Genomic DNA, 14,788 nt, shown 5'->3' on the forward strand with positions numbered 1-14,788 from the left:
GCAATGTGGTTGAAAAGTGTGTCACCCATGCCTCTCGTGCTGAACGTGCTTTACTGATTGATGAGATCTGCTGCCAGAATGATGGCCCCCATAGTGCCTTATACACAATGATGAAAGATCAATATGCCAACTATGTGGTTCAGAAGATGATTGATGTAGCGGAACCTGCTCAGCGTAAAATTATCATGCACAAGGTATATTTTATTGATACTTTTGCATAACTTTGAATTTGGCTGCTATTTAATGTGCAAGATCAAATGGTTAAAGTGGCAAAAATACAAATTTAATGCTATTGCATAAGGGGTTTTGTTTTATTGCTGTCTGGGGCAGGGAGACTGCATTTCAAACTATGTAGCTGTGTATTTTAACATGTAATTGCTTAAATTTCATTCATATGATGAACACGCATTTCCATTAGAACAAAAAAGCTTTGCAGCACCACTGGAGGTGTCTCTTTCGAACTCCATATTTTACTTGTTTTTATGCAGGAATATATTTCCTTCAATTCACTAATTTTGGCAAAAAAAATTAGATGCAAATATAAATATGTCAACTTACAGCTATATCTCTGCTAAAATTAACGAAAGGGGGACATATGGACTCTTGATCCTATAGTGGGCACTAATCTTTAATGCAAACTTCACCTATTAAATGTATGAGCCACCTTAAAAGAAGTTTCTGAAATTTTATAGTTTTTTGTTTCTATACAGATTCGACCTCATATTACAACCCTACGGAAATACACTTATGGAAAACACATCTTGGCCAAACTGGAAAAGTATTACATGAAGAACAGCACTGATCTGGGGCCAATTGGAGGACCACCAAATGGAATGTTGTAAATTAATTGATTCACACGGAAGAAATGTTGGAAACGTGTTGCTTAAATATTGGGTGTGCCAAATCAGATAGACCATAATTTTGAAAACACAACTTAGCTTTTAATTATTGTATTCTCTTTTGTTTCCTCCTTCCATTAATTGTGAATTGTATATTTTACCAATCAACTATACTTCAATTCACATATGTGTCCTGAGTTTGTGTGCATTTTGTTTCTCAAAGTACCTTTGCTGGAGGTTTATTGGAAAACCTAGGTAAAACACAGAATACATGAATTTAATGTAATTGTATCAAACTAACTTTTGTGTATTTTGTAAATTAAACCTTGTAAAATGATTTGCTATTATTTGATAGAGTAAAGAATTTTAAGTATTCTGTAGATTAGCCACTTTAAATTCTGATAGCTTTAGGTACCTGCTGCACAACATAAACTTCTCAGGCCCAGTAGATCAGTTTAAACTTTAGGGAAAAAACTGCTTAAAATATTACATTAATCAAATAATGGAAATAGTATAAAGTTAAGTTGTGTTTCAGCAAGTTACTTTTTGACACCAATATTTAAATAGCACAACAGTTATGGTTTGTTGAAATATGATGTAATTCAGGGAAGTGCTTAAATGACAGGCTGATATGTAATGTAACTCCTGATGTTTACTATGGAGATGTCAATACTCAATAGGTTTTATTTTTTGAGATACACACTGCCCTGCTTTTCTATTTCAGTGATGTATAGAAGTGTTGTACATACATGTGTATTTAACCATTGTACAAGGTGGCAACAAGGAATCATGGTGGTACACATACCTAAATATACAAATAGTCTGAAAAGTTGATTTCTTTTTTGTTCGATCTGCAGTCTATTTTGCAGAGACGAGGGGATTTGTATTTTTGAATACCTAATGTAAGAAAGTTTATGACGGTTTGGTGGTTTTATTTTAAATTTCTCAACTTAAAGATTTGGCAATCTTGGGCAGATTTGAAAATTTAAGGGGCCATTGAAGGGTAAGCTTGGTAGCTCACCATAACGCATGCTAAAATAATGATATAGACTTTGTTTTACTTATAAATATGTAGTGTATAAGTGTAGACTTTGCAATTTATAGGTGTAAGTTTACAGTTTGAAAAAATGAAATTATTGTTTCAATGTTTAATCACAAGCTTGGCTAACTTAGTAGTAACGCATAGTTTGGTTGTACAGTTGTACATTTGTAAAGCTGATGCTGTAAATGTTAAAATGTCTTTTACCCTTCAGAAAGCAAAGTTTGCATTTTAGTGTATATTCACTAACTTACTCCCCTGCCCTAGCATAGTGTTGTATAATGTAAATTTCTTTGAATCAAGAGTGATTTTTTAAAATTGTATCTTTATATGGCTTAAAAAATGAATTGGCTTTCTTTTATCTATTAGGACCGTAGGTTTTGTTTATAATCGTAGCTGTTGAGATTCTGTTAATATGGTAATTTTTGAACATTTTACAAGTGTAATGTTTTCTTGTATAAGTAAAAGTTGTGCATAGTCAAAATTGAAAGGTTTGGACTGAGACATCTAGTTACCATGGAAACCAAATGTTCTTTCCATCTCTTAAAAGTGACATGATCCTTTTTGTACAGAAAAGTACTGTATTTTAGAATTGTCTACCTACAGTAAGTGGAAGTATGTATGATATTGTCAATTTTTAATTTGAACATATGAGGTTGTAACACTACATATAGATGATGTACATTTTACAGGAGGCCTTATGTACATTTCCTGATGACATTTTGCAGGCAGAATTGTGACCATATGTGTATAATTAACAGTTATTTGTATTCTTTGCCTCTGGAAATATTTTGAAACATGCTTTGTATATTCAGTTTCTGAAAGATAAAAGATTGTGCTTTGTATTTTGGTGATCCTTGAAAGTCAGTATTTTGTATAAACAGAATGGCTTGTGGATTTGGAACAATCTGGAATTATTTATCTTGAAGCCTTTGGATATGATGTCCTTAGCATTGAAGAGATAAAAAGTTGTTTTCATTAGGGCTGTGCAGTCAGTTTTTTAAATGAACTAAAACATCAGTGAACTTAAATTATTCAAACTAGTTCAATTTTAAATGTTAAATCTTTACTATTTTGTGATTTATATTTTTAATTTGGGCAATCCTTTTTTCCCTGCCACATCTAGATTTTTCAATCCGATATTAAGCTTGTACTATGGCTCTTCGCTTGCTAATTTTTAAATTGCTTTGCAGTACTTACCTCTTTCAAGAGCTGCAAAAAGTTCATCATCAGGAAAGATCATGTTGGCCATGTTTAAATGACCGGCTGTTAGCCTACTGAGTGCGTAAAGCCAGTAGGTTTGTTAACTTCAGTTGGCACAGCCCTAGTTTCCATGGCAACTATTTATTTGATGTGTAAAGGAGGTCACTTTGAGATTGTGCTCTGGTTTTAGCTTGAGAATCAGGAGTCTAGGTGAAAATGCAGATCAAGAAATTTAAAATTAGCATTGATAACAAATGGAACAAAACCACTAGGCATTTTGCTGACATTTCCTTAAACACGGATTGTTGATGGACCATTTTTATCTTGTGTTTAATCAGGTCTGTCACCTGACTCCTTGGCAGTTAAGATGGTGTAATGTTATATTCATTTATTTGTATATGCTGTATAAAAAAAAAAAGAAAAAAAATGTGAATAACGTATGAAATAAACCTGTTACTGTGTTTTCTGTAGGAAAATATGCCTATTTGGGTATTTTTTAATCCTTAATTATTTCACCTTGTGTTGTATTAAGGATTAACAATGTGAAAGTATCTGCCAGCAGTTTAAGTCACATACTTCTCATTTCCATAAGATGGATTTTTCTAATGTGTATACCTGTTTAGGTGCCAGTGATGTGGGCGAGAAGGGTAACCATGAGCGACTACAAGGAACTGAAGAGCGAGTGGTTACCCATGGGGAAACAGTACAAGAATAAGCATGCAGTAATTGTAGGGGATTCTATAGTCGGGTAGATAGTTTCTTTTGTAGACATAACCCAGAGTCCCGAATGGTGTGTTGCTTCCCTGGTGCCAGGGTTTCAGATATCCCAGAGCAAATACAAAAGGTTCTGGAATGGGAGAGCAAGCAGCCAGAGGTTGCGGTTCATGTGGGAATCAATGACCTATATAGGAGTAGATTTGAGGTTCTACAAAGGGATTTCAGGGCTCTCAATTCTAGATTAGGGAGCAGAACCTCCAGGGTCGTAATCTCTGGATTACTCCCAGTGCCATGTGCTGGACCAGACAGGGAGAGAAGGATTTAAATTGTCAGCACATGAACCACTTTTGAGTATAGAAATAGGAGGATAGAGCAGATGAATGTGTGACTGGAGAGATGGTGCAGGAGGGAGGGCTTTAGTTTCCTGGGACATTGGGACCGGCTCGGGCGGGGGGGGGGGGGTGGTGGTTTGGGACCTGGACGGGTTGCAACTCAACAGAGCCTGGACCAATATCCTTGAGGGGGGGGGGGCATTTGCTAGTGCTGTTGGGGAGGGTTTAAGCTAATTTGGCAGAGGGATGGGGACCAGGATGTAACAGAAGCAAATTTGCAGGGAAATTAGAGGTGCAAGAACTATAGAATAGTAATGGGGGACTTAAATTATCCTAATTTAGACTGAGATAGTAATAGTGTAAAGGGGGTGGGGGGTGGAAGAGTTCCTGAAGTGTGTTCAGGAGAACTTTCTTGATCAGTATGTTTCTGGCCCAACAAGGAAGGAGGCATTGCTGGATCTGGTTCTGGGGAATAAGGTGGAGCAAGTGTCAGTAGGAGAACATTTAGGGAACAGTGATCATAGTATCATAAGGTTTAGATTAGCTATGGAAAAGGACAAGGAGCAATTTAGAGTAAAAATACTTAATTGGAGGAGGGCCAATTTCAGTGGGTTGAGAACGTATCTGGCCCGAGTAAATTGGAATCAAAGATTGGCAGGCAAAACTAATCGAACAATGGGCTGCCTTTAACGGGGAGATGGTTCGCGTACAGTTGAGGTACATTCCCACGAGGGGGAAAGGTAGGGCAACCAAAGCCAGAGCTCCCTGGATGACGAAAGAGATAGAGAGTAAGATGAAACAGAAAAAGGGGACGTATGACAGACGTCAGGTTGAGAATACAAGTGAGAACCAGGCTGAATATAGAAGATTCAGAGGGGAAGTGAAAAAGGAAATAGGGGCAAAGAGAGATTATGAGAATAGACTGGCAGCTAACATAAAAGGGAATCCAAAAGTCTTCTATAGGCATATAAATAGTAAATGGGTAGTAAGAGGAGGGGTGGGGCCGATTAGGCACCAAAAAGACGTGTGCATGGAGGCAGAGGGCATGGCTGAGGTACTAAATGAATATTTTGCATCAGTCTTTATCAAGGAATAAGATGCTGCCAAAGTCAATGAAAGAGGAGGTAGTTGAGTATAGATGGTATAAAAATGGATAAAGAGGTACTAGAAAGGCTGGATGTACTTAAAGTACATAAGTCACCAGGACCAGATGGGATGCATCCTAGGATGCTGAAGGAAGTAAAGATAGAAATTGCAGAGGTACTGGCCATAATCTTCCAATCCTCCCATAAGTAGATATGGGTGGTGCCAGAGGACTGGAGAATTGTAAATGTTACACCCTTGTTCAAAAAGGTACAAGGATAAACCCAGCGACTATAGGCCAGTCAGTTTAACCTCGGTGGTGGGGAAGCTTTTAGAAACGATAACCAGGACAAAATTACAGTCACTGGGACAAGTGTGGATTAATTCAGGAAAGCCAGCACAGATTTGTTAAAGGCAAATCATGTTTAACTAACTTGATTGAGTTTTTTGATGAGGTAACACAGAGGTTGATGAGGGCAATGTGGTTGATGTGGTGTACATGAACTTCCAAAAGGTGTTTGATGATGTGCTACATAATAGACTTGCCAGCAAAGTTAAAGCCCATGGAATAAAAGGGACAGTGGCAGCATGGATACGAAATTGGCTAAGTGACAGGAAACAGAATAGTGGTGAACGGTTGTCTTTTGGACTGGAGGAAGGTATACAGTGGTGTTCCCCAGGGGTTGTTACTAGGACCACTGCTTTTCTTGATGCATATTAATGACTTGGACTTGGACTTGGGTGTACAGGGCACAATTTCAAAATTTGGAGATGAGACAAAACTTGGAATTATAGTGAACAGTGAGGAGGATACTGATAGACACGTGGCAGATGAAATTTAATGCAGAAAAGTGCAGTGTGATATATTTTGGTAGGAAGAACAAGGAGAGGCAATATAAACTAACGGGTATAATTCTAAAGGGGCTGCAGGAACAGAGAGACCTGGGGGTATATGTGCACAAATCAGTGAAGGTGGTAGGGCAGGTTGAGAAAGTGGTTAAAAAAGCATACAAGATACTGGGCTTCATAAATAGAGGCTTGGGCTGGATTTTACCTGCCAAGATGAGTTGGGGGGGCGTGACTGCTGCCTTCCGGGTTCTAGTCCCTCCCGCAGCGATGTCCGATGCTATTTTCCCCTGATTGGCCTTGTTAAGCCCGCCCTGTGGGCTTGCCGGCCAATTAATGGAAAGCCGGTGTCAGATGACGCCAATTGATGACGCTTCATCTGCCGGTTTTCTTAAAGGGGCGTAGCATTTATTTTTGACATGACACCTCAAAGCTGTCGAACACTGACAATCACTACAAAGGTGAGCCCTTTCATTTAGGCTCCCCAATGACTCCTTTCAATAAAACAGATGGCAGCTGCAGGTGAGGTTACAGAAGCGATCCGTCACTTCTCCCAATGAGGTGAGGCCACACAAACACTTCAAAGCTGGTCATCAACAGAAAAATCGAAACACATTAAAAATGACTTAACAGCAGAAAATGCTGGAAAAACTCAGCAGGTCAGGCAACATTCGTGGAGAGAAATTTGAGGACGTTTCGGGTCGAACCCTTCAAAACTGGAAAGAAAAGAAAATAGATCGAAGGCAGGGCTGTGATCGCGCAAAAGAAGTAAAAGAAACAAAAGAAGTAAAAGAATAAAAGGTATTTGAAGCTAGACAAGATGGTAATAGGCTGAGATTAGGTGTAAAGTGTACTGGCAGGGCAAGAGATAGCTGCCAGGTGTGTGAGAGAAACAAAAGGAAAGGTGGGGGGGGGGGGAAAGGAGTGGAAAAATTACAAGAAAAAATGTAATAGGGGCCGAAGTTATCTGAAATTGTTGAACTCGATATTGAGTCCGGAAGGCTGTAAAGTGCCTAAGCGGAAGATGAGGTGCTGTTCCTCAAGTTTACATTGAGCTTCCGTGGAACAATACAAGAGGCCAAAGACGGTGAGGTCCGAGTGGGCATGGAGTGGTGAATTAAAATGACAGGCGACCGGAAGCTCGGGGTCACCCTTACGGACTGAACAGAGGTGTTCCGCAAAGCGTTCACCCAATCTGCGTTTGGTCTCCCCAATGTAGAGGAGACCGCATCGTGAGCAGCGAATACAGTATACTAGATTGCGAGAAGTACAAGTAAATCGCTGTTTCACCTGGAAGGGGTGTTTGGGGCCCTGGATAGGGGGGAGGTATAGGAGCAGGTGTTACGTCTCCTCCGCTTGCACGGGAAGGTGCCAGGGGAAGGGCTGTTTGGGGTGATAGAGGAGTGGACTAGGGTGTCTCGGAGGGAGCGGTCCCTACGGAATGCTGAAAGGGGAGGGGAGGGGAAGATACGTTTGGTGGTGGGATCACTTTGGAGGTAGCGGAAATGCCGGAGGATGATCCATTGAATGTGGAGGCTGGTGGGGTGAAAGGTGAGGACAAGGGGAACCCTATTGTGGTTCCGGGAGGGAGGGGCAGAAGTGCAGGAGATAGAACTGACACGGTCGAGGGCAGTGTCAACCACGGTAGAGGGGAACCCTCGGTTGCGGAAAAAGGAAGACATATCTGAAGCATTGGTGTGGAAGGTGGCATCATCATAACAGATACGGCGGAGACGGAGAAACTGGGAGAATGGAATAGAGTCCTTACAGGAGGCAGGGTGGGAGGAAGTGTAGTCCAGGTAGCTGTGGGAGTCAGTGGGCTTGTAGTGAATATTCATTACCTCTGGTACTCACCAGTGTCCCATTGGATCCTTCTCACCACTTCTGCAGCTGTCATCTATACACAAACATTACAACAGACCCACAGCATGCCTCACTTACCCTGGCGGAGTTCCCTGATGTCGGTCTCAAAATGGGAAAAAGCCTGTTAACTACCTGTTAACAGGCACTTAAGTGGCTATAATCCTCTTCCCGCTGCTAGGAGTCGGGTCCCCGTGTAAATCGGGGACCTGACTCCTTGGAAGATTGTTTGGAAGCGGGTTCGGGACCCGCTCCCATTCTTTTTGATTTTGCCAGCAGTCCCGCCTCCAAACCCACCTCGGCTGGTAAAACCCAACCCAAAGAGTACAAAAGCAAGGAAGTTATGATGAACCTTTATAAAACACTGGTTTGGCTTCAACTGGAATATTGTCCCCAATTCTGGGCACCGCATATTAAGAAGGATGTGAAGGGCTTAGAGAGGGTGCAGAAAAGATTTACAAGAATGGATCCAGGGATGAGGGACTTCCGTTACGTGGCTAGACTGGAGAAGCTTCTTATAGCAGAGAATATTGAGAAGTGATTTGATAGAGCTGTTCAAAATCATGAGGGGTCTAGTCTAGATAGAGTAGATAGAGAGAAACTGTTCCTATTGGCGGAAGGGTCGAGAACCAGAGGGCACATTTAAAATGATTGGCTTAAGAACCAAAGGCGCCATGAGGAAAAACTTTTTTACACAGCGAGTGGCCTGAAAGGGTGGGGGAGGCAGATTCAATTGTGGCTTTCAAAAGGGAATTGGATAAGTAATTGAAGGAAAAAAATTTGCAGGGAAGGGGCAAGGGCAAGGGCGTGGGTCTAACTGAAGTGCTCTTGCTGGCAAGGGCCGAATGGCGGCCTCCTGTGCTGTAACCATTCTATGGCTGAAAGAAAGGTTGTAGAAAGATTTTAGATTCCCGGGACCATTTCTGGGCTAGAGTAGGCTGTACACACGGGATGGCCTTCACTTAAACTGGAACAGCACCCATTCCCTTGTGGAAAGGGTAAATAGGGCAGTGGAGAAAGATTTAAACTAGTTAGTGGATTGGAAGGGAAAAATCCACACTGCAAATCAAAAAGTGAGAAAAAGATATGGCACGTGGAACAGTTACCCAGAGAAGAGTCATGTACATAAATGCACTTGACATAAAAAAAGAAAACAAGTGAATAAAATGCACAAATTTAGCTTAAAGGGAATGATGTAGCCATTTGAGGCTACAACCTGACCACGATTGGGAGCTAAATATTCCAGGCTTCGGCTCTTTAGATTTCCTTTTTCCACACTGTTACATATATATATACCTCTATAAGGTTATGTCTCAGATGCCTTGTTTCAACAGCTTCTATTTATATACTGCCTTTAATATAAATAGCATCCGCAAGGCGCTTCACAGATAGGTGTATGAGAAACACGTGCTGGAAAAGAAGTGATTAAGAAGGATGATTTGAAGCTTGGTTGAAGAAATGGGGTTTGAGAGAGCTGGAGTGGTGCAGGAATTGGGGAGGGAGCTTCATGAGCAGGACCAAGGCAGTTAAAGGCTCTGCTACCAATTTGAAGTGAAGGGAGGGGTGGATGCACAACAGGCTGGAGTCAGAAGAACCGAGAGTTCAAGGGGGAGCAAGAGGCTAGAGGACGTTGCAGAGATCGGGTGGGCAATAGAGCGATTGAGGATGAGGATTTTGCATGTGATCTTGGGAGACAGGGAGCTATTGTAGGTCAGCAAAGACTGGGTTTATGGATGAGTGGGATTTGGTGTGGGACAGGGATATGTGCAGTAGTTTTGGACAAGTTGGAGTTTACGGAGGGTGGAGGACAGGAGGCCGGCAAAGGAGACGATTGGAATAGCCTGGAGATGACAAAGGCACGTATGAAGGTGTCAGCAGCAGAGACTTTAAGGTAGGGGCAGAGGGGGAAAATGTAAAGGTGGAAGTAAATGCTCTGTGATGGGGTGGAAAGGCAGCTACATAACAGACAGTCATATAATGCGATCTATTTAAAAATGAAAGGCTGAACAAAAACAAGGTTCTCTTTTTTTTCATAACTCAGACCTGTGAAAATAGGGTTCAGTCTCATAGCTCTTTGCACTGCCTCCCAAGCCTGAATGTCTCAGTGACCAAAACTGGACACAGTACTCAAGGTATGGTCTGACCAAGAGCACTATACAATTTAATCTGCACTTCCTGTGACATGTGTTCTCCCATTTTAGTTATATAGTTCAGCATTCTATCAGCTTGGTTGAATGCTGCTTAGCTTTGGTTGGACATGTTGAGCATCAAATCTACTGAGTCTTTTTCAACTTTATCATTCGCTATTTCAAACTCATTCATGGTTTATGTGGATCATTCATTTTCCCTTCCTATATGCAGTTTGTAAGGGGTGGTGTGTGTGGTCAGCTTTGCCTCTGACTCCCTGATCAGTTTGAATCGCTCCCACTCCCTTGGTTCTAACCTTTGGACTTATTTGGGGGTTGTAATGAAATTGCAACAGACACCTGAGTTGGTCAAAAGAATTGAGATTTTATTTTTGAGACAGGAAAATATACAATACAATAAAACCTTATACTCTAAAAGGGGGAACACTTCGGAATATGCGAGGGAGAATGACACTAGACAAAATACCATACCCTCTCAATCCCACTATCCTAACTAGGTTGAATTCCAGAGGACCAGGAAATGCTCACCAAACGACTTTCTTGACAGATTGTAGAGGTTCGCGATTTCGGGGTTCTCTTTAGTTGTGGCGGTTGGGGCCTGCCATACCCCGGACGTGGTGGAAGACTGCACCTGCGTTGGGTTTTCAGCCTTCGCCTGTCCGCTGATGCGGTTGGATGCGTGGTTGGATTTATCGGGTAAGTACCCAATTGCCTTTGGTTAGGTATAGTTTTTTTTAAACAGTCTTTTGTGTCAGGCTAGATTGTAGAGTGGAAACAAACTTGCAAATTTTCGACTTCTTGTTGGTTGGTTTCTTGTTGGTCGCGGTGGCCCAATATTACCTAGTTGGTGGTAATATTGTTAGTTGTTGGTTTCTTGAGGCCTTTGGTTGCCGCGATTTCCTTTTCCTTTCTTTTTGTTCTTCTTTCGTCAAGTCTCCGATCCTCCGACTATGTACGGTGATGATGATAATGAGTAGTACTCTTTCTGAACTGTACTTTCTCTCTCCTGTACTGAACTTGAACCTTCTCAACTGCGTGTTTTGAGCTGTGTCCTCAATTGATTCTCTACTGAACAAGCAGGCCTCAATTATACTGTGTTGAGGCCTGGCTTATCTGACCGCCAAATCTCCTCTGGCCCATTGTTAATTTTGGCGGGCTTGTTAATTTTAATAGGTTTAAATTCTCATCGAGTTTCGGGGTTGGTCCCATCTATTTTTAATTGGCCTTTAACTGGTTTCGGGATTGCTTTGAAATCAGTTTTAAGTGTGCAAAGTGGTTTTGGAAATCTTTGAGTGGTTTAAACTGTTGTTTGATTGTCTTCTCCTGCTGGGGCCAGGGTCTCTTTTGTTGGTTGTTGGCATGTATTGTATTATTCATGTACTTGATGGCCCTGTGGGTTTTCGGCAGGAACTGTCCTTTTGTGGGCCTATTGTCTTTATGTAGAATGACTGGGACAGTCCAGAACATTCTCAGACAATCTGGCCTTTTCTAATACTCAAACTGTCTGTCCCACTGTAGGGGGTTTCTCTTGCTCTTTCTGGTCTCCTGCCAGGCTTCGTGCAATAATTACCCTTGAGTGGTTTGACCCACTCCCCCTACGGTTCTAGACCTTGGACTTAGGTGCAGAGAACAGTAGTGCAGAGAAAGAACTCAATAGACCAGGTTGAATAGCACGAAATGGATGCTTTTATTTTTAAACAGTTTGAAGCATTACAAAATACATGTCATAGGCACAGATTAAAGTTACTACAATCATGCACAAATTTATGAACTTGACTCTATGGAAATGGGGAACACACGGCACATCGTAAAAGGGAAAACACATTACGATTACCCTTAACTCCCTCCCCTATACCTAAACTAAGTTTCGGCCTGGGGAACTTGGGATCATGCTCACCACTCTCGAAATCGCGAAAAAGGGGGTTCGCAGCCTTTTGGCACCGCTTTCCGTCGTCACGTGGATTTGGAAACTTCTGGCGCAGTCGATATTCTCTCTCCCTCGAGGCGGTGGGGTAGACACAGCCTCGATGAGCGCTCGTCAAGGTTGAGATCCACTATTGTGGATTTGGGTTCATGGAGCAGACCTTCAGCTGCAGGCTGTTGAAGAACTGCATGCAAATGGGAGAATCTCTCCGGCCTGGATCGTCGGTTCTCCAGAGGGTCTCTTCTCCGTCGGCCTGGGTCGTCGATGATCTCCCGACCCCAGTACCCGGGCCACCCTCGTCGTCTTCTCGTCGTGGCTGAGCCTTGTTTGGCTGAACACCGACCACGTTGTCTTTTCACCGAAATTGTCCGTCTTTAAAAAAGACGAAACGTCTTCATCGATTCCGCATCTATCGAAGTGGAAGAGGCGCCGATCCTGGCACCGTCCGTCCTTCGTTCGTTCCTTGTAGAAGAAGTTCTTGAAGAAGTAGAAGTCTGAAGTCGCCCAGCCAGAAGCATCAGTGAAGTGAAGTACGAAGTAACTTAGATGGACTTTCAATCCATAGTTATACTCTTTTGGGACAGTCTTATCTCCCGCCAAATCATAGTCCTGCCTTTGTATTAATTTTGGCGGGCAGAAATCTCTGCAGGGGCGCTTTGTCTTGTAACGGGAGCCGGTGACAACTTAACTGGCCTTCCTGGCCGATAATGTCTTTTACATTGTCATCGCGACTCGGTTCGCATATTGATCGGTCCGGAGATTTTCCTTGATGGCTGCTAAACGGTTTCTCCATTGTACAATAAATGGGTATAAGTGTTTTTGCATTGTCCGCCCATATCTTGATGGGCCCCATCCTGTACTTAGAATCCATTGAATATGTATGCTGTTTCTCTGAGTTTCGGTTCCCAGATACTGGCTTTCGCGGGCTTACTGTCTTCAATCCACAAGCCTGTCTGGCTTGCAGTAACAGAAATAAAATGGTCCAGAAAACTGATCACGAGGCCCGGCGGCCATTTTGTATGCCCTTTTATCAAAGGTTTTTCTGTGCAAGCTTACTTTGGTCAATAAACAGTCTTATTTTATCCGGTTTTCTTGCGTGATTTTTGCTGAAAATTTCGAATCTTACACCACAGTGTCCAACCCATTCCCTTTGTTGCAGCTTTTCCACAGGCCTGAACATGCCTTTTAAACTAGCAGGAATCCTGGGGTTTTGATTTTAAGCCCCCTTTGGCCCAATATTCTGTAAAACAGTCCAAAATCTCTCCTTTTCTTGGTTTGGGGGAATCTGTAGAATTTTGCGAGCCTTACAAGTTGAAGCAGCATTTATTTTGAATATAAGTTCCTTTTCAGCTGAGTTTGTGGCTGCTCCATTACTCTCCCCAAATCAGCTGCCACCGTCTGTCCCACTCCCATCATTATTTGTTTCCAATCAAGGTAGGTACAATCAAAGATAAAACTCCTAATTCACAAGTTGGTTAGCAACTAACCAACTTTTGTGTGGGTGAGAGAGCCCCTGTTTCCAAGATATCAAGGCACGATACCAAAGGTTGAATTGATGAGTGTCCCAAATACCAGATTGTCAAGAGGTGAAGGTTTATTAGATTGCAATAATATCAAAGAGGGGTAGTGACTCAGAATATACTTACAATGAAGATGTTCTGTAAGGCTTTTCTGCTTTTCCTGTTTACATAGGGCCCGTACCGTATACCTGCCTGTTAGATGGTTGCAAATTGGCATCTAAAAGTTACATGTGTACAACCTATTTCCATGATTGGTTGGCTCATTTCTGATTTAATTAACATCCTGGAGTTGCGAAACACCCATTTGGTCCTCCATCAATGTACCTTTAGGTTCAGGAACAACGATTCAGTAATTTGATAAGACTTGGTATTGTAGGATGAGCACATTAAATGGGCAGAAGGGCCTTCTTCATTCAAAATTATCTTGCAATTATAAAATAACAAAAAATACTGGAAATACTCAGCAGGTCAGGCAGCATCAGTGGAGAGAGAAATAAAGTTAACGTTTCAGGTCGATGACCTTTCATCAGAACTGGAAAAAGTTAGAGATATAACGGGTGATTGAGGAGTGGACCAGGGTGTCACAGGAGGGAACGGTCCCTTCAGAATGCTAAAAGGGGAGGGGAGGGAAAGATGTGTTTGGTGCTGGGATCATGCTGGAGGTGACGGAAATGGTGGAGGATGGTTGGGTGAAAGGTGAGGACAAGGGGAACCATATTGTGGTCTGGGAGGGAGGGGAAGGGGTGAGAGCAGACATGCGGGAAATGGTACAGACATGACCGAGGTCACTGTCAACCATGGTAGATGGGAATCCTTGGTTGAGGATAAAGGAAGATATATCAGAAGCATTAGTATGGAAGGTGACAGAGATTGAGAAATTGGGAGAATGGAATAGAGTCCTTACAGGAAGCGGAGTGGGAGGAAGTGTAGACAAGGTAGCTGTGGGAGTCAGTGGGCTAAGAACATAAGAAATAGGAGCAGGACTAGGCCATTTGGCCCCTCGAGCCTGTTCTGCCATTCAATAAGATCATGGCTGATCTGATCTTGGCCTCAACTCCACTTCCCTGCCTGCTCCCCATAACCCTTGACTCCCTTATCGTTCAAAAATCTGTCTATTTCCACCTTAAATATATTCAATGACTCAGCCTCCACAGCTCTCAGTGGTAGAGAATTCCAAAGATTCACGACCCTCTGAGAGAAGAAATTCCTCATCTCTGTTTTAAATGGGCGACCCCTTATTCTGAAACTCTGCCCCCTACTAGTTCTAGATTCCCCCAT

At 42.3% G+C, this 14,788-nt stretch overlaps 1 protein-coding gene across 10 annotated transcripts in view; it reads left to right on the forward strand.

The window, feature by feature from the left end:
- The window catches only part of LOC147112521 (pumilio homolog 2), a 126,391-nt gene extending 122,834 nt beyond the window's left edge, over positions 1-3,557 (forward strand). For all 10 annotated transcript variants that reach the window (XM_085996848.1, XM_085996838.1, XM_085996842.1 and 7 more), the window contains 2 exons: positions 2-194; positions 711-3,557. In XM_085996848.1, coding sequence (XP_085852974.1) covers positions 2-194; positions 711-842 — 325 coding nt within the window. In that variant the 3' untranslated portion in view covers positions 843-3,557. The remainder of the gene's footprint in view (position 1; positions 195-710) is intronic.
- The last annotated feature ends 11,231 nt before the right edge of the window (positions 3,558-14,788 follow it).

Source organism: Somniosus microcephalus, chromosome 9 (genome assembly GCF_052327205.1).
Source record: "Somniosus microcephalus isolate GS21.2 chromosome 9, FLI_Smic_1.0, whole genome shotgun sequence".
Lineage (NCBI taxonomy): Eukaryota > Metazoa > Chordata > Chondrichthyes > Squaliformes > Somniosidae > Somniosus > Somniosus microcephalus.